Source organism: Bufo gargarizans, chromosome 10 (assembly GCF_014858855.1).
Source record: "Bufo gargarizans isolate SCDJY-AF-19 chromosome 10, ASM1485885v1, whole genome shotgun sequence".
Taxonomy (NCBI): domain Eukaryota; kingdom Metazoa; phylum Chordata; class Amphibia; order Anura; family Bufonidae; genus Bufo; species Bufo gargarizans.
Window position 1 is genome coordinate 9621441 of NC_058089.1, and position 27590 is coordinate 9649030.

A 27590-nucleotide genomic window follows, 5' to 3' on the forward strand; every position below is an offset into this window, starting at 1 on the left:
AAAATACAAACAAGCAAGACACTTCGCTTCTGTTGTAGAAGAATGAGCAAGAACTCCGGGAGAACCACACTCCAGCTCTTTCCAAAACCAAATGAAGCAATGTACCGCATAGTCAGGATGGAGGGGTCAGACTATAAAGGGTAGAAGTGATGACCACTGAGCAACAGCTGAGACAAGGTAAGTGGTCATTAACCCTATCAACACTGAATCAAGAGAAATCAAGGAGGCTGTTAGATTCCTCCACGCTCAGCCAGTCTCCTTGATCTCCTGACATCAGTCACCTGAGGGACCGTGACAATTAAACACTGCTCGTTTCCAGGGGTTACGACCACTGTTGCAGCGCAGATGCAAGGTGGCCAGGACAGGAGCTGCTGCGCATGCGTACCTATGCACGGTCCCACAGTCCCTGATAAAGAGGCCGTCACCTTTTCCTATAGTGTGCAAGAACGACCACTGCTGCTGGATTGCAGGGTGGTCGTAACCCTTGGATAAGAGCAGTGTATAATGTGATGGAAAAAGGAATCCAGCCAGCAAAGGAGGCAATATGGAGAATCACAATACATTAGTAAGTGCCTTGTATTAACATTGTCTACATGATAAATTCAATGTGATGAAGTGAGACAACCCCGTTAATGAGTTCTACTCCACATTTATTAGTGAGACTTGCATAGTATCTGACTCTGAGAATGTATAGCAGCTCGCTGGTTTCCTAGGAAGGGGAAAGGGGTGCAGTTTCAGTTGACATTCTGCATTCCTGCCCCATTGTACAGCCGTGACCAGATATTCCACTGTGGTGCTGACAAACTCTGCTCTGCTGCATCTATTGATCCAAAAGCAGAACTACAGTATTTTTCTAATTTCGTTGCGTTACCCTTTAAAGGGGTTGTCTCGCTTCAGCAAATCCAGCAGTGGTGGCCACAGGAGTGTGCCCAGGCTGGTGCTTTTTCCTATAGTGTGCAAGCACGACCACCACTGATGGATTACATGGTGGTCATAACCCCTGGAAACGAGCAGTGTGTAATGCGATGGAAAAATGAAAGAAGCCAGCAGAGGAGGCAATATGGATAATAACAATACATTAGTAAGTGGCTTGTCTACATGATAAATGCCATTTTCTGAAGTCAGACAACCCCTTTAAAACAGACGACCACACTAGTAGAAATTAGGAATTTATTTTTTTAATTTTATATATAAAAAACAAAAAAAGAAAAGAAAATGAAGGAGATCTGTTTAAAGTTGGCTGCATAACAAGGAATCCATTTGCAACACTTCAAGTGACAGATCCTGGCTCAAAACTGTCCAGTGACACAATGCTCATTTCATACGCACCCACAATAAAAAATAATTATAATCATCCTGGTAAGGTCCAATATCTGGCGAGGGGGTGGAAACAACATGCCGAAATCTAAATACACTTTGCTTTAAGCAAAATGACAAACAAAAAAAAAAGCTTGACCTCCCGCGTCATCGTCCCATCTGCATAGATAATAAAGTCGCCAGAGGAGAGAACGACATAAAAACTGCATTTAGAAAACGTCTATAATACAACGCACTGTCTGAGGATGAGCGAATTCCAAAAAAGTGAAATGACGTCTTATGGCACAGGCTTGGCGTTAAACACGGACTTGCTGACTGCGGGTCACGTTCCTCAGTGCTCAATGATTATCAAGTCGCCGACTGTACGGTAACAGTCATGAAGAGAGGACGGAGCCTCCCTAATCTCTCAGGAATGGTGAGAAAAATCTTAATATTTTTTTTTTCTTCCCCCTCGGCCTTTCCGACTATTACGGACAGTATAATATACTTTGCATATATAAATTGCGTCATTTGGGCATTTTATGACACAAAACTCTAACCCGGCAGTGCAAGTGATCCTCTTGTCTTTACAACTATGGGGAGGGGAAAGTGAAACTGCTTTTCTCAAGTTTTTGAAAAAAAAATTATAATAATCTTTTACTAAAACTATGATCAAGTACAAATCTTCGCTTAAAACCTAAGTAAGACCAAGACACATATCTCCTGCGCCGCTAGAAACGGGATATACAAAGTAGCAAGAATAGTGGATAGAATAATTAGGAACGGAAAAAGGGACTTTTCCAGATTTCCAGAGCAGCTTCTTACGGAGAGGGTCCAGGTCGCGTCTTCCTGAGTGACCGCACAGAACAGATGTCATCTCTCCTTTTTTTTTTCCTTTTGGCCATTTGTATACAAAACTTTTGGTTCCTTTAGGAATCTATTTTATCATTTCTCCAGCGCCAATGACCACGAGAGACTTCTGACCACCACAGCAAACACCGCCCCGCCCCACGCACGTCTGCCAGGTGTCATGTTTTGTATATTTTCTATATGGGTTTGCCCGTCGCAATCTGCAAGTTGTGTGGTATTTATTGTTTTTCTTCTTTTTCTTTTTTTCCCCCATGTCTGGGACAGAAAAACCTCACGTTTTCTTCAACATGCGGCGGGACTGCCACATCTGAAACTTGTTGTACGCTGTTTGAAGCATTTCTTCTAAGTGACTCGTGAGCTGCAAGAGAAAACACAGATGATACATTCTAGACCTGAGCACCAAGGAAATCCTGTACTGATGAATTACATTCCAGAGCTGCACTCACTATTCTGGTGCAGTCACTGTGTATATACATTACTTATCCTGTACTGATCCTCTGTTACATCCTGTATTATACTCCAGAGCTGCACTCACTATTCTGCTGGTACAGTCACTGTGTACATACATTACTTATCCTGTACTGATCCTCTGTTACATCCTGTATTATACTCCAGAGCTGCACTCACTATTCTGCTGGTACAGTCACTGTGTACATACATTACTTATCCTGTACTGATCCTCTGTTACATCCTGTATTATACTCCAGAGCTGCACTCACTATTCTGGTGCAGTCACTGTGTATATACATTACTTATCCTGTACTGATCCTCTGTTACATCCTGTATTATACTCCAGAGCTGCATTCACTATTCTGCTGGTGCAGTCACTGTGTACATACATTACCAATTCTGTACTTATCCTGTGTTACATCCTGTATTATACTCCAGAGCTGCACTCACTATTCTGCTGGTGCAGTCACTGTGTACATACATTACTAATTCTGTACTGATCCTGAGTTACATCCTGTATTATACTCCAGAGCTGCATTCACTATTCTGCTGGTGCAGTCACTGTGTACATACATTACTTATCCTGTACTGATCCTGTGTTACATCCTGTATTATACTCCAGAGCTGCACTCACTATTCTGCTGGTGGAGTCACTGTGTACATACATTACTTATCCTGTACTGATCCTGAGTTACATCCTGTGTTATACTCCAGAGCTGCACTCACTATTCTGCTGGTGAAATCACTGTGTACATACATTACTTATCCTGTACTGATCCTGAGTTACATCCTGTGTTATACTCCAGAGCTGCACTCACTATTCTGCTGGTGAAATCACTGTGTACATACATTATATTTCTTGTCCTGTACTGATCCTGAGTTACATCCTGTATTATACCCCAGAGCTGCACTCACTATTCTGCTGGTGCAGTCACTGTGTACATACATTACTTATCCTGTACTGATCCTGAGTTACATCCTGTATTATACTCCAGAGCTGCACTCACTATGAACATACATTACATTACTTAGGCCTTATGCACAAGACTGTATGCATTTTGTGCACGTCACCATGAGGAGGCCGTGTGGGGATAGGTCATCAATATATTTTCATTGCGCATCCCCTTTTAGGGGAAATCCACTGCACATCATCTAAGCTGGCGATGCAGCCGCCCTCTTAACTAGAAGTACACTAAGTAATAACAAGAAGTTTCTATTGTGATGCTTCAAATTTCTTGTGGATTAATGGGGGCAGCATCACTTCCTCTTAAAAGATGGACGGACAAAGTACTGATCCTCGGACAGGACTCACGTTTGTGCTAAGGTAGAGTTTCTTCACCTTTTCCTGGAATGGACACAGTTTAGTAACCTGGAACCTTTCCAAGTTATTCCTCATCTTAATAAGCTGAAAAAGAAACAACATGGTCACCGACTACACAAACGGCTTACAGCAAGGAATTAAAGGGGTTGTAAAGGTTTAGATCGGCACTGCTGCCTTTGTCGAGAAGCCATACTGCCTTGGTAATATGTAACCCTAGTTAAAGGCCAAATCAGCAATACAAACTGATATTGTGATGTTAAAAGTTCACAGGGGGTCACGATGTATAAAAAAATAAATAAATAAGCAGATGAATATAATAAAATAGAAAAAAAGCTACAATCCTGCCCCCGGGGACCTCAAACCATACATATATACACACACACACACACACACACAAATGTAGAGATATTTGGCTTTCGGGTGAAATTTATGGAAAACTTAAAAAAGTTCCGGCTCCAGTGATATTATAACATGAAAGTCGGGCATTTAAGTAGAAGCAGCAATGGTGATTTCCTCATCTCAGACAATTTATTGAAACAAAAGCCGACCCCCAGTGCTGGGTATACCGCCACAAAATGTCAGTGTCTCAAGAACTGGTCATGTGGCCTTCAGCATCAATACAGCTCGACAATGACATCTCCTGCTGTTCACAAGGCGACTTTATTGTCCGCTGAGGCATGGCATCCTACTCTTCTTCAAGGGTGGCCCTCAGGTCATTGAGGTTCTGGGGTATGGAGTCATGAGCCTCTGCACGGCGACTCAGCTGATCACATAGGTTTTCAATGGGATTCAGGTCTGGAGAAAGTGCAGGCCACTCCATTTAAGGTCCCCCAGTCTCCTGCAGTAGTCCCCTAATGATGCGACCTTCGATGAGCTGGCCCATTGTCCTCCATGAAGGTGACATTAGGCCTGTGTTGTTCATGCAGAGGCACAATGACTGGATTAATAATGTTCTTGAAGTAGTATGGGCTTGTTGCAGTACCAAAGTGTAGGGCGGTTCTGTAATGACTAGACACACCTGCCCACACTGTACCACCACCACCACCATCAAAGGCTTATCTGGTGACAACAGTGGCTGATGCATAGCGCTCTCCATGACGTCAGTGAACAGCACTGAGGCCCACTGGTCCATCGTCCAGTGTAGATGCTCCCTGGCCCATGCAAGACGATGCCTTATGTGGTCAGGTACCCTAGCAAGCAGACCACGCTGATGTAAACGGTTTCCAATAGTCTGACGTGACACTTGGGTGCCTTTCACCTCCCTTAAATGTGCCTGGAGTTGTGGTGCATTCATCATCCGGTTCCGCAGGGCATTGTTAACAATGAAGCGGTCATCAGTGTGGGATGTGGCCAAAGGACGTCCACTTCTCTTCCTTTCTGTGACACGTCCAGTCTCTCTGTATCTCTGATACAACCTGCTGATGACACTCTGCGACACTCTAAGCTCAGTGGTCACTTCCGTCTGAGAACATCCTGCTTGAAGCCTCGCAATGGCGAGGTACTGTTAATCAATTGTTAGGTGTCATCTTGGTCTCATGTTGTCAAAATGTGAACAGCATGATGAGGAGGACTGTTTAAATACAAATTCTAATTGAACTAGGAATTTTTTGGGGCGATTCATGGATCAAACACCTGTTGTTAATTCTGCCTTTAAGCTCCTTGTTAGAGAACAGCAAGTTGTGCAAAAAGTACTGAAACATTGAACAGTTGGACATGTGCATTCAAAAGTTTAGAGAAGGTCACCTGTAAAGGTTAGAGGTCATTTTAGGTTCTTCCTGAAATGTCACCCACAAGCCAAATATCCCGAACTTTTTGTGAGTAGTGTATATACATATATTTTTTTTAGGCTTCTCCAGAAACATGAATATAAAAATACTGGTTAACAAATGTAAGGTTATGCACATAGGAAGGAATAATGCAAGTCACCTGTACATACTAAATGGTAAAACACTGGGTAACACTGACATGGAAAAGGATCTAGGAATTTTAATAAACAGCAAACTAATCTGTAAAAACCAGTGTCAGGCAGCTGCTGCCAAGGCCAATAAGTTAATGGGTTGCATCAGAAGGGGCATAGATGGCGGTGATAAGAACATAGTCCTACCGCTTTACAAATCATTAGTCAGACCACACATGGAGGACTGTGTACAGTTCTGGGCTCCAGTGAACAAGGCACATATAGCAGAGCTGGAGAGGGTCCAGAGGAGGGCAACTAAAGTAATAACTGGAATGGGGCAACTACAGTACCCTGAAAGATTATCAGCATTAGGGTTATTCACTTTAGAAAAAAGATGACTGAGGGAGATCTAATTACTATGTATAAATATATCAGGGGTCAGTACAGAGATCACTCCCATCATCTATTTATCCCCAGGACTGTGACGAGGGGACATCCTCTGCGTCTGGAGGAAAGATGGTTTGCACACAAACATAGAAGAGGATTCTTTACGGTAAGAGCGGTGAGACTGAGGAGGTGGTGATGGGGAGTACAATAAAGGAATTCAAGAGGGGCCTGGATGTATTTCTGGAGTGTAATAATATTACAGGCTATAGCTACTAGAGAGGGGTCGTTGATCCAGGGAGTTATTCTGATGCCTGATTAGAGTCGGGAAGGATTTTTTTTTCCACTTAAGTGGGGAAAATTGGCTTCTACCTCACAGTTTTTTTTTTTTTGCCTTCCTCTGGATCAACTTGCAGGATGACAGGCCGAACTGGATGGACAGATGTCTTTTTTCGGCCTTATGTACTATGTAACATATACTCTAATATCAATGTATTATAGAATCCGAGAGAGGCAGGTAGTACTCGATGACTTACCTTTTCCTCTAAGAAGGGAGTATTGACGGGGAAACAGGACCAGAAATGACGGAGCAGCTCACCCACCGCCACGTACAAGTGCTTCAGCTCAGACTGGACATCGTTTGGCACCATCTCTAAAAGGGAAAGGGGAACTTTATTCAGCTCATGCAATGATTACAACCCTCCACAGGTTGGGTCCTCCTGCCACTATGGAGTCACTAAAGAAATGCTGCACAAAATGCTGCTAAGGAGCAAAGTGACCGATCGATGAAAATCCCAAATATAAAAAGATCTTTATTATCAGTTTTATAGTTTACGGGGTTTTCAAAGATTTAGCAGTGATAGTCTCTACTTAAGATGACCTTTGATGTGTAATTGCTGGGGGTCCAATCACCCAGCACCCCTAAACTTTAGCAGAGCTGCGAGTGCTTGCTTAAGTGCCACAGACCCTTAGGGCTGTTTCACACGAGCGAGTCCATTGCGGGAATCGCGCTCCGTGTGCGAGTGTGATCCTCTGCTCTGGACTTGCAGGAGCGCACAGCATTATCATGATTTATAATGCTATGCGTCTCTGCTTGACCTTATTTCTACTGAATCATACTGACAGCTTTATGGTACTATGATTCTGTGGAAAAAAAAGCAATACAGAGACACATAGCATTATAAATCATGATAATGCTGTGCGCTCCTGCAAGTCCAGAGCAGAGGATCACACTCCCACACGGAGCACGATTCCCGCAATGGACTCGCTCGTGTGAAACAGCCCTTAAAGTGGTTGTTCCAAGTAGTTGATCCAATCCTAAGAACAGGAGATTCCAGAGTCCAAAATAAAAAGGAGCGCCAGTCGAGCATGTATACTGCTGCTCCATTCATTCTCTATGAGACTGCTGGAGATAGGCGAGTAAAGCGCTCAGCCGTTTCCTGCAGTCCCATGGAGAATGAATGGAGCGGAAATACACCTACTCACCTGGGAAACTCAGGACCTCAGTTCTGGTGATTGGTGGGAATGGTCTGACACCAACCCCCCCCCCCCCCCCCCCAATCATATACTTATCCCATATCTGGTGGCGGGTATTCTATAGGATACCTAAGCAGTGTATCTAAATGATGAGGTTGTAAATATGATGGCTTGGCCAGGATGTTGCCATCATCCATGTACTGTGGAAGGGAGCTCAGAACTTACGGTTTATGGCTTGCTGGGTCCCTCCTTGCATCAAAGCACCTCCAGGGGACAAAGCCGAAATTGTACTACTAGCAGCGCTATTTGAAAGAACCTAAATCAGAATAGAGAAAGATGCAATGGAGATGAAGGCCATATTTGTAACAAGCTGATTCTTCTGTACACCTCCTATAATGGCTAAATTTAAAAATGAAATTTATTTTAAACTGCAGCTTTGGATGGGACTAGAGGAAAAAGCACCAGGTATCTCAAGATCAGTACAACATATTCACAGAAAGGGCAATGCAGAGAAAAAAAGCCAACCACGACACAAAGAATCCATGTGGGAATGTAAAAGTTTTTTTCCTGTCTTCCCAGTGTAGTGGGAAGCTGAAGAAAAAAAAAAAAAAAAGCAATTCCGCCATAGTTTTATTGGTTTTGTTTTTACCACGTTCCCTATGCGGTAAAAATGTCCTGTTACCTTCGTTCTCTGGATCAGTACGATTACGACGATACCACATTTGGTGGATAGTTTTTTTTGCGTTTTAATACTAAAAATGAAATTAAAACTTTGGAAATAATGTATTCTTTTCTTCTCCATAAACTTTTTTCTAGTTAAGTCTATGGAGCTGTGTGAGGGCTCATTTTTTGCTGCGCAATCTGTACTTTAATTTTTCTGGGCAGTTAAGTGACAAATAAATGGAGAATCAGCCATTTTGATTTTTTCTAATTTTCACCTTACGGGATAAATACATTTAGATTTTAATAGTATAGGTGTTTTGGGACATGACCGTGCAAATGATCCTTATTTTTTTAAATTTATTCTTATTTTTAATATAGGGAAAAAGGTTGATTTGATTTTTTTTCCAATTTTAATGAAAAATGTTTAACTTTTTTTTCTCACCAAAGTCCCACTAGGGCACTTTAACATGCGATCTTAAGATCGCTACTCCTATAGACTGTATTTACGTTATGTAAGAATTCAATTAATTCCAATGGAGCACTGCCCCCTGCAGGCCTCCACAGAAATATACCTGTGGCAGGCATGATAATCTAGGAAGTGAGGAGAGTACAGACAATGTGCAGAGTTGCAGGCATGATAGGACTAAGCTGCGCATAGGTCATGTGACTGAAGACCATGAGGTCAAGAGGCCTAGGCTAAGCTATGAGAAGGCCATGGCGCTACTGTCTTCTCAAACAGCTGATCGTCCGAGGTCCCGGATGTTGGTCTGATCAGACACTGATGACCTATCCCATAGGATAGGTCATCAGTTAAAAAAACCTCAGCACACCTCTTAAAATGTCTACAAACTGCATTATCGCCGATCGCAGACATTAGCCCTAGGTGTCTGCTGTTTAAAACTGCAGAAACCTGGTGGCTATGGCGCTTGCGAGCAGGCGTCATCTTTAAAGACCCGAGCAGCGCCATACACGTACAGCGGTGGTCGGGAAAAGGGTTAAAGGACTGCTCCAGCTGAAACAAAACACTGACATGCAGGGTCTGGGGGGCAGGGCATGACTCAGGGAAGCTCTCTGAATCTCTTGGTCATGCTGCGTCCTCTCAGGTCCTGCATTAGGAATATGACAGCACATCAGTGTTGGTTGCGGGGCTCCTTTAAGACTCAACTTTATGTGGTTTAGAATTGTTCACATCATTTGTAACAGTGTCACCTGCACTGATACCCGTCACCCACCTGAGTTAGTCTTGGTACATAGCTTTCCATTTGTTGTTTAATACTATTGAAGGAGTTAATAATATCCTGACTGGTTGTATATTGCTGGGATTGGACCGGAGTTGGACCATGATAATACCTGCAGAAACACCAGATAATAAACCAGTAAACATTACCATCAGATGCACAGAGTGCTGGTTTTAAAGGGGTTGTCAACTACTTATTATCCTCTATCTGTGGATAGAGGATAACATCTAAACTTGGCACAACCCCTTTAACATCGTCCGTGGGTTTACAACTTACCTATCTGATTTCTTGAGGTTTAGTGCTATTGGTTTGATACGTTTACGTTCTTCTAAGTCTTCATAGTCTATGGCCTCCTGCAACTTCACCTACAGCAATCAACAATACAGTAGTCCTGATACATATGGCAGATCTGGAGCAAAATAACACAGGCAGAAGACAAAGAATCTACTCTACAGCTCATGCAACAGCTGCCCCTCGCTCACACCTAGTGGGCGAAGTGCCGTCATTATTACCTTCTTTACAGGGGGCTGGAAGAAGTCAGAGTCCCGGGAATTGCCATCTGTGCTACTCGTCTCACTGTATTGGTCATTTTGTGCTTCTCTGGAGGGGAAAAAAATTCTCAGTCAGTCATTCTGCACTGTAGTAAACTTGCAGTGCAGCTCATCTACCAGTGTGTGGCGCTGTCAAACACAAAGAAGAGGCTACAGTTTCTATCTGTAAAGATTTGCAATAAAAATAAAAAAATCTTTTATGAAAACAGTTTAGCCACAAGATTATGACCTAATTTTGTTCGCCCTCACTTTTTAAATACATCTTTATAATGGTTGGAGAATGTTTTTTTCGGTTACAGAGCTCCAAATCCCCTGCATAGTCACAGATAATTATTATTGAGTGCAATGTATAATCAGCGTGGAGAAAGCTGGGAGAGTCTTTAAACATGGTGCCCGCTCGCACGTGCAGCAGATACACTAGCTGGCGGGACTCTGCTGTTTCAAACAGCAGAGGCCCGCAGTTAATGTCTACGACCGGCAATGATAACGATCACAGGCATTTAACCCTTTAGATCAGGCATCCTCAAACTGCGGCCCTCCAGCTGTTGCAAAACTACAACTTCCAGCACGCCTGAACAGCCTACAGGTATCAGCCTACAGCAGGGCATTGTGGGAGTTGTAGTTTTACAGCAGCTGGAGGGCCGCAGTTTGAGGATGCCTGCTTTAGATGTTGCGGTCAAGCTCGATCATGGGATCTAAATGGCGAAAAACCCAGAAGCGCACACTTCCGGGTTAAGATTAGCTCTCCCATGTGGCGATCAGGGAAGCTGGTCCTTCGTTCTAATGTGCTTAGGCTACTTTCACAATGGCGTTTTGGTTTCCGTTTGTGAGATGCGTTCAGGGCTCTCACAAGCGGTCCAGAACGGATCAGTTTGCCCTAATGCATTCTGAATGGATAAGGATCCGTTCAGAATGCATCGGTTTTCCTCCGTTTCGCCTCCATTCCGCTCTAGAAGTGTCCGCCTGACGATGCAGAGGCAAACGGATCCTGACACACAATGTAAGTCAATGGGGACGGATCCGTTTTCACTGACACAATAGAAAACGGATCCGTCCCCCATTAACTTTCAATGGTGTTCAAGACGGATCTGTTTTGACTATGTTACAGATAATACAAACAGATCCGTTCTGAACGGATACAAGCGTTTGCATTTATAGGTGCGGATCAGTCTGTGCAGATACCAGACGGATCCGCACCTAACGCAGGTGTGAAAGTAGCCTAATACAAACGGATCCGTTCTGAACGGATGAATGCGGTTGTATTATCTGAACAGAAGGGTTTGTGCAGATCCATGACGGATCCGCACCAAACGCGAGTGTGAAAGTAGCCTAAGTCTCTCTGAAGAAATCCAGCGTATTAGAGCTGCAGTTCCTATGTCGGTCTGCAGGTGGCAGGCCAACATAGGAGAATTGCAAATTCAGGTTATACTGTAGTTCTACGGAACTACAGTATAGGTTAAAAATAAATCTGACTAGTCAGTATTGTAGACTCCTAGAGGGCATCATGGGCATTGCTGTGTCCGAAAATGCCTGTACTATTAAAATATAAAAATATTTATCCCATACGGCGAATGGCGTAATGTAAAAAAAATAAAAATAATAATATATTTCAAAATGGCCTATTTGCACACATTCCAAAATCATATCAATAAAACCTACAGATCGTCCAGCAAAAATTAAGCCCCCATACAGCTCAGTAGACAGAACTATAAAAAAAAAAAAAAAAGTTACGGGGGTCAGAATACGGCGATATAAGAAAAAAAGCCGCTAGCAACCGCTTCTCCTCTGGGCCACATAGGAAATTGCCCAAGGTGCGCATCTATGCCACCAAGCAACATTCCTCCATAACGCTCAAGAGCCCCCTAATACTGGCTACCGCGTCTCTGCTGCCCACTCCCCCCCCCCCCCAACGCATAAGAACGTGCCGCTAATTCACGAGGGAGAAGCCACACAGTACCACAGGCTTCCCTCAGAGACCGGAAACCATACTGAAGTGGGAGGAGAGCCTCCGCCTTTTTGTACTTCAGGTTTCCTGTCCATGGGCGCGGAGCCTCTCTCTCTTGTGGTGCAGTCGTGGGTGAAGGGAAAAAAATGCTATCTGCTGAAGTGAGACAATCCCTTTAAGACAGTGTTTCCCAAACAGCGTGCCTCCAGCAGTTGCAAAACTACAACTGCCAGCATGCCCAGACAGCCTTTGGCTGTGCGTGCATGCTGGGAGTTGTAGTTTTGTAACAGCTGGAGGCACACTGGTTGGGAAACACTGCTTTAAGACATTCACTTTAAGGGCTCATACACAGGGCCGTTGCCCAGCCGTGCCCATACTGTGGCCCGCAAACAGCGGGTCCATAATATATGGGCACCAGCCGTGTGCACACCCTACCACGGATGCGGATCCATTCACTTGAATGAAATTGAGGCACGGATCGGAAGCCCATGTAATCACTACAGAGTGGGTTTTCTGCCCGTGGCCACGTACTGCAAAGAAGTTGTGCATGCACTCCATTTTTGCAGTCCAGACCCCATTCAAGTGAATGGGTCCTCGTCCACAGATGTTGGGCACACCTGTTGGTGCCCGTGCAATTTGCGGTCTGCAGCATGGGCCCGGCGGGCACGCGTTCGTGTGCATGAGCCCTAAAGCCAAACCATAGACATTTCTTTGGACACTCCTGAGCAGCTGACAGCTATGTAATGTATATGGGCGAGAAGGAGATAAACCTCACTCTTTTCGGAGTCCCGCTGCCAGCACCATGGCACTGTGGTGGTTGAATCGTTTGATGATGGCAGCATTGCTGTTCTCTTTCACAGATTTTGCATTTGAAGTTGATGGCACAGACGCCATCCCATATCCCTGAAACAGGAAGACAGATCATGGTCACCTACTTAGAACAACACAGCGGCCGGGAAGAGCATAGAGAACCACAGGTCACATAAGGGACGAAACCCTTCAGGACGACCAGCACGGGACATCTTCTATCATCTTACCTCATCAAGACACTTGTCCTCCAGAGACATCAAGTCTAACATTGGATTCTTTACCCCTTGGGAGACCAAAGACTTCAGACCTAGAAACAGATCAATAGACAAGTTCATTATCCGGAAGCAGAAGGATTCCCAGAACAGTGTCTTTAGGGAAGGACATCAATACCAGGTCAATCGGGGTCTGACTCCCTGCGCTCCTGACAATCAGCTGTTTACAAGTGACCGTCCCAAGTGTTAGCAAAGGCCACACCTGGTATTTATATATGCAGCTTTCTGCAGCTCGCTCCCATCCAAGCAAATACCAGACGCGGCCCCTACATAATACACGGTGCTGTACCTGTAAACAATAAAGGACATGGCCACTACATAATGCACAGCGCTGTACCTGTAAACAAAGGGGACAGGACGTGGCCACTACATAATGCACGGCGCTGTACCTGTAAACAATAAAGGGCACGGGACACGGCCACTACATAATGCACGGCGCTGTACCTGTAAACAATAAAGGGCACGGGACGCGGCCACTACATAATGCACGGCGCTGTACCTGTAAACAATAAAGGGCACGGGACGCGGCCACTACATAATGCACGGCGCTGTACCTGTAAACAATAAAGGGCACGGGACGCGGCCCTACATAATGCAGAGCTCTGTACCTGTAAACAATAAAGGGGACAGGATGTGGCCCTACATAATGCACGGCGCGGTACCTGTAAACAATAAAGGGGACGGGACGCGGCCACTACATAATGCACGGCGCTGTACCTGTAAACAATAAAGGGGACAGGACGCGGCCACTACATAATGCACGGTGCTGTACCTGTAAACAATAAAGGGGACGGGACGCGGCCACTACATAATGCACGGCGCTGTACCTGTAAACAATAAAGGGTACGGGACGCGGCCACTACATAATACACGGTGCTGTACCTGTAAACAATAAAGGGGACGGGACGCGGCCACTACATAATGCACGGCGCGGTACCTGTAAACAATAAAGGGGACAGGACGCGGCCACTACATAATGCACGGTGCTGTACCTGTAAACAATAAAGGGGACGGGATGCGGCCACTACATAATGCACGGCGCTGTACCTGTAAACAATAAAGGGGACAGGACGCGGCCACTACATAATGCACGGTGCTGTACCTGTAAACAATAAAGGGGACGGGACGCGGCCACTACATAATGCACGGCGCTGTACCTGTAAACAATAAAGGGTACGGGACGCGGCCACTACATAATACACGGTGCTGTACCTGTAAACAATAAAGGGGACGGGACGCGGCCACTACATAATGCACGGCGCTGTACCTGTAAACAATAAAGGGGACAGGACGCGGACACTACATAATGCATGGCGCTGTACCTGTAAACAATAAAGGGGACGGGACGCGGCCACTACATAATACACGGTGCTGTACCTGTAAACAATAAAGGGGACGGGACGCGGACACTACATAATGCATGATGCCCCTACATATATATAAAAATGAATTTGTCTGTCTGTCCTTTATGCGCAGCCAAATGACTGGAGCGATCTGCACCAAATTTGGCATATAGGCTCAACAGGTGTCCAGGAAGGTGTTAGGCCAGGTCTCAGCTAACTATGACTTACAGTTCTTGAGTTATTCCCAAAACATGCAAATATTGCACCATCACATGACCTGTATTAGCCAATAGGAGATCGCAGGCCCTTCAGTCTTGACATACACACAGTTTTACATCAGGTCTCCATGACTCAGACATTTTTCTTCACTGTAGGTCACAGTTAAGGGGATGGGCTGCTCTGGCGGTCATAATTAAGGCGTGGGGCGCTGTGGGTATTAAGGGGTCAGGCCATAGTGGAGGTCACGTTAGGGTAGCGGGGTGCTGTGGAGGCCACATTTTAAGAGGACAAGGCACTGTGCAGGTCACTGTTAAGGGGGTGGGGCGCTGTAGAGGTCACTGTTAAGGGGGTGGGGCACTGTAGAGGTCACTGTTAAGGGGGTGGGGCGCTGTAGAGGTCACCGTTAAGGGGGTGGGGCACTGTAGAGGTCACTGTTAAGGGGGTGGGGCACATGATACCAGCGCATGAGTCTGAATCTGTCACCATAGCGCTAGGGAGAGATTCAGACTCATACATGTGCTTCGGGTTCTAACACCAGGCTAGGATCACGTGCCCAATGAACGGCACACGATCCCGGAAGTGACCGCCGCATGGGATCTCAGCACAACCCAAATAACCCCTTTAAGCCGTGTGTGAATCAAGGATGGAGAAATTACACTGTGAGCCCCGTCAGTGACTAGACCCTGTGTACAGCGCTGCAGAATAGGTTGGCGTTATATAAAGCAGCAATGACCTTTCTCATCCATCTTGGCGCACTCCGCAAACAAGTCTTTGGATCCAGTGTTGAGCCGGTCTCTGTGAAAATAATGTGACTGAAAAAAGCGAGTCCAGAACTCCTTCTCCGTCATGTTGTGGGGAACGTTCTCATCGTATTTCAGCTTCACTGCAACACAAAAAAATAAAAATAAAAAAGAGGTCATTAATCTCACTACACAGAAAAATTTGAAAAAATTATGCAGTTCTGAGTCAGATACAAGCACCGAACTAATGGAATTTTGTGAACTACCCGATGCTGGATAAACGGATTTGTACTATACTTTGAAAATGATTGGCACTGCCCCTGCTCTAAGGAATTTAAATCAGGCAGAGCTAAACTTCCGTGGGCGGCACTAGTTCAGTCATACACATTAGAGTAGCATGGGCCAAACATCTAATGTGTATGGGGGTTGAGTTTCTAGACTTTGCCCTCTTGGTAGAAGGTGGGGATAAGAATGATTGGTCATGTACACGACAAAAAATACGGATGACATCCGTGTGCATTCCGTATTTTGCGGAAAAGAACAGCTGGCCCCTAACAGAACAGCCCTAGCCTTGTCCGTAATGCAGACAATAATAGGACATGTTCCAGTGACTAGCAGTGACTTATTCCACTCTCCTTAGGGCTCTTTCACACAAGTGGATGCTGTGCAGGTAATCCGCTGCGTGAAAGATAGCCAAGCCCCGTTCTGGACAGCAGAGACACGGAGCATTAACATGACTGATAATGCTCTGTGCCTCTGTGACCTTTTTACTACCAAATCACAGCGAGATAAAGTTGTCACCGTGATTTTATAGTAAAAAGGTCACAGAGAGGCACGGAGCATTATCAATCATGTTACTGCTCCGTGTCTCTGCTGTCCAGAACGGGATTTGGCTATCTTTCACGCAGCGGACTAGCCGCACAGCATCCACTCGTGTGAAAGAGCCTTTACTGAGAACAAATGCATCCTCGGCATGGCAGGAGCAGCTCTCAGACAAAGAAGCATTCTGACAACCATCTAAAGATGGGTTAAAATCATGTTTTTGCCATCTGTTTAACATACACATGGGGGGGGGGAAGAAAATAAATAAATAAAAGGATACAAAAGCACAGTACACCACACTTTTCTATCCTGCAGAGTCCGGTAAAGAAAAAATAAAAAGAATTTTTTTTTTTTTTTTTACAGTGGAACTCTATGGTGAATGGATGCTGCTGTATGGCATTTGTCTGAGACGTCTGTTTAACATGTACGTTTTTTGTATACGTTAAACGAATGGCAAAACAGTGATGTGATCCCAGTCTAAAGTGTATGGCCGGCCTCTGTACATGTTTCCTGGGGGTCCAAGGTTCAAATCTGACCAAGGGCCACATCTACCTGGAGATGGTGCATTCTCTGTGATTATGATCACAGACCCACCTGCTGGATATGTGCGGAATATGGACTCGATGATGTCCGGGGTCAGGTTATATCTCAGACCATTGCAGCCATCAGTTTGGGGACGAACATCAGCCTTAGGAGAAAAATTGAAATTTTTTTATTTCATCAATAGCGTCTCATACATTTTAATTAATAAAAATCCCCCTTAAAAAAACGCACCAGGAAGGCGGCGGAGATCCCTACGTCTTGCTTGTTATTGGACAGGCTGTTCTCCAGGGAGTTGAGGCTCAAGCGATTAGCCCAGAACTCCTCGGCGCTGATCACCTGACTGACCACCAGGTCCTTGTAGAGCTGGAACAAGACCGGGTCCTCCTTCAGCATCCTGCAGGAAGGAAAGAACTCTGCTTTCATATCAACCAAAGTGTTTCACGTCCTGTCACTGAACGGAAACCTTTTTGTTTACATTCGGAGACAGAAGACGCGTTCTGCCAAAGCTGATGAGTTCGTTACAGTGTGGGCCTAGGCAGTTCTCAGTGAGCTGAGCGCAGCAGCACAAGTCTCTCTCCTACGCTGATACATTGTAACAAAGTGCAGCCTCTGAATGTAAGCAGTGATTGACTGAATTAAGGTGGGTTCACATCACGTTTTATGCCTCCATTTGACGAATACTAGGGATGAGGATACAACATCCAAAGTCGATTCGCATAAAACTTAGTTCCAGGAGCTCCAGTATTAGAATGTATTGGCTCCGATGAGCTGAAGTTATTGCTTTGCGAAGTCTCGCGAGACTTCACGTAATAACTTCATAAATTAATTAAAGTGGAACCGAACATGAGTTCGGGAAATGGTTTTTTACAGTACAAATTAATTTATGAAGTTATTACACGAAGTCTCGCGAGACTTCGCAAAGCAATAACTTTGGCTCATCGGAGCCAATACATTCTAATACTGTAGGGAGCACCTGCTCCGTACAGTATTGGAACAACGTTTTATGCAAATTGACTTCCGATGTTTTATCTGAAGTTGATTCGCTCATCCCTAACGTATACGTTCTTGTCTCCTGCACAGACCGGTAAAAAGATATTCAATTTTTTTTTACAATAGAACCTCTATGGTGAACGGATGCCACTGTACGGCATCAGTCTGAGGCATCCGTTTAACGTATACGTTTTTTGTATATGTTAAAAGGATGGGAAAAACGTGACGTGAACCCAGCCTTAACCACTTTGCGACATGCACCATATGCATTTGGCACTGTCACCGGGGACCATTAGGAGATGATCCCACACCGGGAGTAGACTAATATACAGCCAGGCATCAGCAGCAATGGTGATAACTCAGATCCTGGCCTTTTAACCCCTTATGTGCAGTCAGTTTATTACAGAGGAAGCCGTCTCTCTCTGTCACCCAGTCACCCCTCCCCCTAATGTAATCAGAGGTGGACTGGCCATAGACCTTACAGAGAAGAGAAATTTCCCAGTGGGTTGATGCCTAGGGGGCCACCTGTGCCCACCTCACAGCTGCTACTTGGGTACATAATGATCTGATGCGCTAAGCGTTATAAGGGGAATCTCATACACTGCTTACTTTAGTTTGGGGGGGGTTTGGAGCCGACAGATTCCCTTTAATTATTGCTAGAAGCATCAAGTACTGACACACTTAGCCAATGGCTGCAGGAGCCATGAAAAAAAAATAAAAAATCTATATATATATATATATATATATATAAATATAAATAAAATAAAACCTAACATAACGTCTCACAAAAATTTAATAAAAAAAGATCAAAAAGTAGTAAAGACCCCAAAATGGTACCAACAAAAACAAAAACCATTGCCCAGATCTACTAAGCCTGTAGAAAGTATAAGTTTAGACCGGCTTTAGATTTATCACAGGGTCGCAGGCTGGATGATAGATCTGGGGAAGGGATAGACATTGCTTTGAAACAGATTTTTTTACAGTAGAATTGCGCGAAAATTTGGTGCAAAATGCTGCATCCTAAGCCTTGCCTACTTTTCTATGAAACTCAGCCCACTTTTTCAAGCATGTTGAGAAAAAGTGGGGAAATCCTAGATGCCCCGTTTTGTGCCATTTTGCCCACTTTTCACATTAGTAAATACGGGCCACTGTCTTCAAGAAAAAAAAAATATATATTATAATATATATATATTCATATACACACACACTAAGTATATAGCTAGATTTAATAGAAAGCTGCAGAACCTGAGCACAAGACTGGGGGCCCCGCGCAGAGTGCAGTCCGTACGCTATTTAGGGCCCTCACCTGTTCTTTTCCTCCAGTTCCTTATTCGCCTTCCGCTTGAACTTAGGGAGCAGCTGCTGCAGCAGCTCTTTCACGGCGTCCCTCTCCTTTATTGCTGTGCTTTCATTGGAGAAATGTAAGTTTGTGTTCTCTCCCGTGTGCAGGACAAGCTGGAGCTGGACTTTTGCTTTGCCATCGGGGCTGATCTTCTGACCTGGAGAAAGTAAACAGGGGAAAGGTCGCATGTGAGAAGAAAGATGGACGTCAAGAATAAGATCTTAAAGGGATTGCTCACTTTCAGAGCTTCCAATTTGCTAAAGGCCTCATTCGGTCGGCCGTAGTGTTTTCAGATCGGCAAATTGCGGATCTGCAAACCACGGATACTGGCCATGTGCGTTCTGCAATTTGTGGACCGCACATGGCCCCAACCATAATGCCTATTCTTGTCCACGATTGTGGACAAGAATAGGACATGCTCCATCCTTTCTGCGGAGCCGTGGAACGGAACCACAGATGCGGACATGGTGTGCTGTCCTTATCTTTTGCGGACCCATTGAAATGAATGGGTCCGCACCCGTTCCGCAAAATTGCAGAACGGGTGCGGACCCGTTCATACAGCCACCTGAATGGGCCCTAATGTGGAGGTAAAAGGGAGGGTGGGAGCAAAGCCTGAGGCTACACTACTGATTCTGCCTCCTTCTAGAGCAGTATGGGAGCAAAGCATGAGGCTGTACTACTGATTCTGTCCCCCGCTAGGCTAGTGTGGGATCAAATCCTGATATCGCCTCCTTGTACAGTAGAAAGAGATGAAACCCTGAGGCTGCACACCTCATTCAGTATCTTTCCAGAGTAAGGTGGGATCAATGCCTGATGCTGCACTACTGATTCTGTCTCCTTCTAGAGCAGGGATCAGCAACCTCTGGCATGCCAGCTGTTTTGCAACTACAACTCCCATAATGTTTCATTCACTTTTATGGGAGTTACAAAACCAGCTAACCAAGTGTGCATGCTGGGAGCTGTGGTGCCAAAGGTTGCTGGCCCCTGTTCTGTAGTATATTGGGATGAAAGCCTGAGGCTGCACTATGGATTCTGTCTCCTAGAGGAAGATGGGCCCAAAGCCTTAGTCTGCACTACTGATTCAGTCTTCTGCTTCTACTCACAATACATCAGCGACAAACGCAGCAAAAGTCTTAACAGTGGCCCAATCCGGACACAATGACCACAGGACCCTACGTCACCCACTCACATTTGATATCTCCGTACATGTGGCTCACAGTGAACCGGTCCTTCCCCTCAGGGGCCCAGGCAATCCTTTCCGCCATCAAGTAAAGGGCCCCATCTTGTTTCTTCTGGCGCACCTTCTTGACAATCAGTAACACTTCTTCGGATGACGTAGCCATGGTGGAGACGGCACGGGCGCTGCGGGCATAAGGTGACAGTGAGGAGACCGATGACACGGAGCGGATAATCTGATGAGTCACATCACAGTAAGAAGAGGGGATAAGATCTGCGTCAGCAGGAATGCAGGCAGGATGGTGGGAGTGATGGGTCAGGAAGTATAATTGTCTATTAACCCTATAGGTGCTCTCCTAATTGTACCTGTTCAATACTTCTGGGACTACAGCTCCCATTGGGCTTGTCACCCAGCATTCCCAAGCTCCTGGGTGGCAATTTTACCACGTTATTCATCCTCTACCCCCTGACTGCTGCCTTAAACTAGAGCATTTTGAGTCTACCCCAACCCTGAAAATAATGACACCCCCACAGGAAAGCTTTGTGACCACTACCTAACCCCAGAAAGCAGAGTGATCTGCATGATGTAGGCAATAAATGTTAGACCATTGGGGGTGCCTTGGGATCACTTATACAATGGGGGGGGGGGGGGGCCGTGGGTGATTCCCCCCCCCCCCCCCTTCTAACATTTCTGAATGCTAATGGCTGGAATACCCCTTTAACTATGAAGCTGCACTAATGAGAGACTATCGGTGGCCTGGATCCAGGTACATTACTTATATATAAAGTAAATCCTAATCGCCGCTCCCTATTTTCTGGCCGTACGTCAGTGGCAGCAATTAAACCCGTGCGATGAATGAATCACAGGCACGTGAGGAGAGGATTATAGGCAGCAAGTGCTGAGTAACCACCATCTATATGTCCGTACGTGCGGCAGGATCCTCTGGGAAGGAGGGCAGAAATGGACTAAAACGGGTGTAAGGCAAAAGTGGAGCAATCGCCTATAGCAGGGTTAGCCAACCTGAGGCTCTCCAGCTGTTGCAAAACTACAACTCTCATCATGCCCAGACAGTATACAGCTATCAGCAGGGCATGGTGGGAGTTGTAGTTTTACAACAGCTGGAGAGCCGCAGGTTGGCCATGCCTGGCCTATAGCAACCAGTCAGATCCCAGCTCTGACTGGTCACTATGGCGACAACTACAGATACAGATCATTTTTAAGATCTCTGCTTGCTGTCACTTTTGATTATACAGACCACTAACTCTGACAGCCCGGCGTCTGTTACAATCATATCCGGCCTAGACAACCTGGCCTTCAGGCTGATACATTGTTGCAGGCTCACAGACTGGAAACAGAGTAACAAAGCCATGAGAAGCAGTAACACAGGATGGGGGTTTTGAGCCTTGGATTGTAAATGGTCTGATTCACTGACAGCAAGCAGAGATTCTCAGAACGGTGAGAAAAAAAACATAAAAGCAACATGCACATCAATCGGTGCCGCCATCGCTCCGGCGGTTACGTCTATGGCGCCCTACTAATATTTGGCAGTCAGCAGTGTTGCAAAACTGCAAAGAGGCATAAACAGTGTAACCTATGGCGCTGATGACACCTGCGGGTCCTAATCTCAGGGGCCCTTATTTAGGGTCTCCGTTCCATATGCATAATTCTTACCCCAGCTACACAAAGGCTGGAGTATTAGTATATATACGGTATGGAGGACTGTGTAGTATTAGGGTACAGAGCTGACAGGTGTAGGGGCCAGTCTATTACCATATATAAGGGAGGGGTCTGCACTGTATAAAGGCATACTGCAGGTGTATTCAAATATATAAGGTAACAGGGGCTTCTGAGGTGTTGGCAACGTAAAGGTGCAGTCACTGAGCATAGAGGTCTGTGTATTAGCGCATATAAGGTAGGGGTTACTATGGATACATATGTACACGGTGGGTCTCTAGGTGTGTACACGCAGGTAGGTGACGAATGGAGACACCTACCGCTCCGGTTAGGCGCACACAGGCAGCAGCTCCATGCTCCCAGGCGGCCCCGCTCACCGCTTCCTTTTTCCTTTCCTTTGGCTCTAGCTACGGAGCTTCGCGCAGTCCAAACTAGCCCGTGCGTAGAGCAGTTCACTCTCGACCACTGATTGGCTCGATAGAATCACATGGGCCCCGGTGACAGCCGGCGGCCGCTAATGGAAGCTCATTGGTCAGTTGGGATAGGAGTTGCACATTGGTTGTTCCGAATCACGTGGGACGTGCCACAAACGCGTCAGTGGAATCCCTTGAGCAGAGGAGGGATGGGCTAAAAACGTAGTGACGTATGACGCTTACTACGGAAGCCGATCCCACCAACAAAATGGCTTCCTATTCAGTACTTAGGGTCTATTCACACGTCCGTTTTTTCTTTCCTGATCTGTTCCGTTTTTTGCTGAACAGATCTGGACCAGATCTGGACCCATTCATTTTCAATGGGTCCTGAAAAAAAATCAGACATTGTGCTGTCCGTTTTTTTTCAGGACCCATTGAAAATGAATGGGTCCAGATCTGGTCCAGATCTGTTCAGCAAAAAACAGAACAGATCAGGAAAGAAAAAACGGACGTGTGAATAGACCCTTACTGTTAATACGTCACAGCAGTAGACTTCTCTTCTCCTATAGAATTCTATGAAAATGTCCCCTGGGACAATTCTAAACATTTATGCCCAACTGCGCTTTAGTAACCCTGACTTACCAATTACACACATTTTTAATTACACATTGAAATTTAATGAGAAGCGCTGTGCTTCGCATTGCTTCTTTTTATTTTGTACAAATGAAACTTTATTCCACTTTAGACAATGTCGCAAGTCCCATTTAGGCTAGAGCTACGCGGTGGGCCACGTAAGGTCGCAATGTTGTGCTCCTAAACTCGTAACTAAACCCGGCAGGTTTGGATTTCCGCTCACTGTTGAGTCGTGGTAATTGCGGGGACCGCGTTTGGTATTTTCAGTTACGATGTAGCAGTGCGTCCTTGCAGTCTTGCGCCGTATGACCACAGGTCGCCATGTCGCCCTACCTCAGCATGAAGATGGGATCCTACAAGGACGAGCGGTACAGATCCAGTATTGCCCCTCACATTAGGGGAAGATGGCGGCCGTGGGTTCTATGGTTTCTTTTTTTTCTTTCTGGATATTGTGCATATTGGGCAACATTTAAAAAGTCAAAATCATGACCTTTAAGCCCCACCCAAAAAACCTGGGCACCCCCGATAACAATCACTTTTGGGCAAGGTTTGTGTCTCGTGAGATTTTCCTGGCAAAATCGGGATGGTTGGCAAATTTGATATGGTGAAGCATTGGGTAGTTTGTGGTGCCAGGCTGGATTTACATTTACAAAATGGGGGGAAGGAGACTGACTGGGGAGCTTACTATGGACTATATATACAGCTGCCAGAGAGGGAAGGATACTGACTGGGGAGCTTACTATGGACTATATATATACAGCTGCCAGAGAGGGAAGGATACTGACTGGGGAGCTTACTATGGACTATATATATACAGCTGCCAGAGAGGGAAGGATACTGACTGGGGAGCTTACTATGGACTATATATATACAGCTGCCAGAGAGGGAAGGATACTGACTGGGGAGCTTACTATGGACTATATATATACAGCTGCCAGAGAGGGAAGGATACTGACTAGGCAACTTACTGGGGACTATATTTAGTGGGGACTACACTTACAAGAGGGAGAAGGAGACTGACTGGGGAGCTTACTATGGACTATATATACACAGTCGTGACCAAAAGTTTTGAGAATGACACAAATATTAGTTTTCACAGAGTTTGCTGCTAAACTGCTTTTAGATCTTTGTTTCAGTTGTTTCTGTGATGTAGTGAAATATAATTACACGCACTTCATACGTTTCAAAGGCTTTTATCGACAATTACATGACATTTATGCAGAGTCAGTATTTGCAGTGTTGGCCCTTCTTTTTCAGGACCTCTGCAATCCGACTGCGCATGCTCTCAATCAACTTCTGGGCCAATTCCTGACTGACAACCCATTCTTTCATGATCACTTCTTGGAGTTTGTCAGAATTAGTGGGTTTCTGTTTGTCCACCCGCCTCTTGAGGATTGACCACAAGTTCTCAATGGGATTAAGATCTGGGGAGTTTCCAGGCCATGGACCCAAAATGTCAACGTTTTGGTCCCCGAGCCACTTAGTTATCACTTTTGCCTTATGGCACGGTGCTCCATCGTGCTGGAAATGCATTGTTCTTCACCAAACTGTTGTTGGATTGTTGGAAGAAGTTGCTGTTGGAGGGTGTTTTGGTGCCATTCTTTATTCATGGCTGTGTTTTTGGGCAAAATTGTAAGTGAGCCCACTCCCTTGGATGAGAAGCAACCCCACACATGAATGGTCTCAGGATGCTTTACTGTTGGCATGACACAGGACTGATGGTAGCGCTCACCTTTTCTTCTCCGGACAAGCCTTATCCTGATGCCCCAAACAATCGGAAAGAGGCTTCATCGGAGAATATGACTTTGCCCCAGTCCTCAGCAGTCCATTCACCATATTTTCTGCAGAAGATCAATCTGTCCCTTTTTTGGAGAGAAGTGGCTTCTTTGCTGCCCTTCTTGACACCAGGCCATCTTCCAAAAGTCTTCCCCTCACTGTGCGTGCAGATGCGCTCACACCTGCCTGCTGCCATTCCTGAGCAAGCGCTGCACTGGTGGCACTCCGATCCTGCAGCTGAATCCTCTTTAGGAGACGATCCTGGCGCTTGCTGGACTTTCTTGGACACCCTGAAGCCTTCTTAACAAGAATTGAACCTCTTTCCTTGAAGTTCTTGATGATCCTATAAATTGTTGATTGAGGTGCAATCTTAGTAGCCACAATATCCTTGCCTGTGAGGCCATTTTTATGCAACGCAGTGATGGCTGCAGGCGTTTCTTTGCAGGTCACCATGGTTAACAATGGAAGAACAATGATTTCAAGCATCACCCTCCTTTTAACAGGTCAAGTCTGCCATTTTAACCCAATCAGCCTGACATAATGATCTCCAGCCTTGTGCTCGTCAACATTCTCACCTGAGTTAACAAGACGATTACTGAAATGATCTCAGCAGGTCCTTTACTGACAGCAATGAAATGCAGTGGAAAGGTTTTTTTGGGATTAAGTTAATTTTCATGGCAAAGAAGGACTATGCAATTCATCTGATCACTCTTCATAACATTCTGGAGTATATGCAAATTGCTATTATAAAAACTTAAGCAGCAACTTTTCCAATTTCCAATATTTATGTAATTCTCAAAACTTTTGGCCACGACTGTACAGCTCCCAGAGAGGGAAGGATACTAGGCAACTTACTGGGGACTATATTTAGTGGGGATTATAATTACAAGAGGGAGAAGGAGACTGACTGGGGGACTTACAGAGCACTATATTTACAGCCACCAGAGGGGAAAGGAGACTGACTGGGGGACTTACAGAGCACTATATTTACAGCCACCAGAGGGGGAAGGAGACTGACTGGGGGAATTACTGGATACTATATTTACAGCTACCAGAGGGGGAAGGAGACTGACTGGGGGACTTACTGGATACTATATTTACAGCTACCAGACGGGATAGGAGACTGACTGGGGAATGTACTGGGTATTATATTTACAGCTACCAGAGAGGAAAGGAGACTGACTGGGGAATTTACTGGGTACTATATTTACAGCTACCAGAGGGGAAAGGAGACTGACTAGGGAATGTACTGGGGACTATATTTACAGCTACCAGAGGGGAAATGAGGCAGACTGGGAAACTTATTGGGGGACTTTATTTATAGCTGCCAGAGAGGGAAGGAGACTGACTTAGGAACTTAATAGGACTGTATTTACAGCTACCAGAGGGAGAAGAAGGCTGATTGGGATACCCCAGCGTATCGTGTCTGCTGTGACATGCTGGGAATTGTTTTACATTAGCTAGAGAGCCCCAGGTGGCAGAGCATTTTTTCCTGTGACCACCAAATGGCGAGCACACTCCATCCTCTGTCATATATGGACAGGACAAGCTCACCCAAGGCAGGGGTTTGATCATAGGCGTGCGCAGCCTATTGCATTAGTGTGTGTACCCTAAAGCACAAACACACATGCTACTCGTGCGCGTGTACATATTATATACACATAGACACATATATATACACAAATACACTCTGCATACATACAGACTCGCACTATCAATATAATGATGGGAGAAGAAATCATTTTTAAACGTACCCGTATTTTTCGCCCTATAAGACGCACCTAGGTTTTAGAGGGGGACAATAACATAGTAACATAGTACATAAGGCCGAAAAAAGACATTTGTCCATCCAGTTCGGCCTGTCATCCTGCAAGTTGATCCAGAGGAAGGCAAAAAACCCCTGTGAGGTAGAAGCCAATTTTCCTCACTTTAGGGGAATAAAAACTCCTTCCCGACTCCAATCAGGCAATCAGAATAAATCCCTGGAAAAAAAAATTCATTACACCTGAGGTCAGACCACCAATTAGACCCCAAATGTTAATCAGACCTCAGCTGACAGCCCCAATAAGACCCCTAATGTTAATAAGACCCCAATAAGACCTCAGATCAGCCCCCAATGCCCCTCTTCAACCCCCAGTGCCTCATATCAACCCCCTAGTGCCTCATATCAGCCCCAGTGCCCCTCTTCAGCAGCCTCATATCAGCCCCCAGTGCCTCATATCAGCCCCCAGTGCCCCTCTTCAGCCCCCCAGTGCCTCATATCAACCCCCAATGCCCCTCTTCAGCCCCCCAGTGCCCCTCTTCAGCCCCCTAGCAGTCTCTCTTTAGCCCCACAGTGCCTCATATCAGCCCCCCAGCAGCCTCTCTTCAGCCCCCAGTACCTCATATCAGCCCCTCAGCAGCCTCTTTTCAGCCCCCCAGTGCCCCATATCAGCCACCAGTGCCCCTTTTCATTCCCCCAGCAGCCTCTCTTCAGCCCGCAGTGCCCCTCTTATCCCCCACAGTCCCCCTCTCCAGCCCCCCAGCAGCCTCTCTTTAGCCCCCCAGTGCCTCATATCAGCCCCCAATGCCCCTATTCAGCCCCCCCCCCCCAAAGAAAAAAAAAAAAACACTTACTATTCCTGCTCCGAATGCTGCCGCTCCTCACGGCCCCCACTCAGTAACCCTCTTGTACAGTCTGCTGTGTGGGCGCGCACTGTGTGAGGTCACAGCGCGGCCTCACACGGTGCGCAGCCTTCACAGTGG

The 27590-nt window shown here is 45.7% G+C and overlaps 1 protein-coding gene across 2 annotated transcripts; it reads right to left on the reverse strand.

Annotated features, from left to right (window-relative positions):
• Positions 1 to 1162: 1162 nt before the first annotated feature.
• GTF2H1 (general transcription factor IIH subunit 1) lies at positions 1163 to 27590 on the reverse strand. Of its 2 annotated transcripts, none has more exons than XM_044269778.1 (15): positions 27462 to 27590; positions 20362 to 20534; positions 19137 to 19329; positions 17072 to 17234; positions 16892 to 16985; positions 15469 to 15618; positions 13129 to 13208; positions 12867 to 12994; positions 10108 to 10195; positions 9872 to 9960; positions 9590 to 9707; positions 7920 to 8010; positions 6755 to 6870; positions 3929 to 4021; positions 1163 to 2524 (listed from the first exon to the last, which is right to left on the reverse strand). In XM_044269778.1, the coding sequence occupies exons 2-15, from the start codon at positions 20513 to 20515 to the stop codon at positions 2438 to 2440; spliced, it is 1644 nt and encodes a 547-aa protein (XP_044125713.1). In that variant the 5' UTR covers positions 20516 to 20534; positions 27462 to 27590; the 3' UTR covers positions 1163 to 2437. The 2 variants fall into 2 exon arrangements, with proteins under 2 accessions (XP_044125713.1, XP_044125712.1); XM_044269777.1 differs by lacking the exon at positions 27462 to 27590 and adding an exon at positions 22344 to 22498.

What these genes read in the sequence shown, in the direction of transcription:
- GTF2H1 (XM_044269778.1), bottom strand. Translation starts at nt 20,515, where the DNA reads ATGGCTACGTCATCCGAAGAAGTGTTACTGATTGTCAAGAAGGTGCGC. An exon ending in GGATCTCCGCCGCCTTCCTG is followed by an intron (nt 16,986 to 17,071) that starts GTGCGTTTTTTT and finishes TTTTCTCCTAAG; the next exon opens with GCTGATGTTCGTCCCCAAAC. An exon ending in AGGACAAGTGTCTTGATGAG is followed by an intron (nt 12,995 to 13,128) that starts GTAAGATGATAG and finishes TTCCTGTTTCAG; the next exon opens with GGATATGGGATGGCGTCTGT.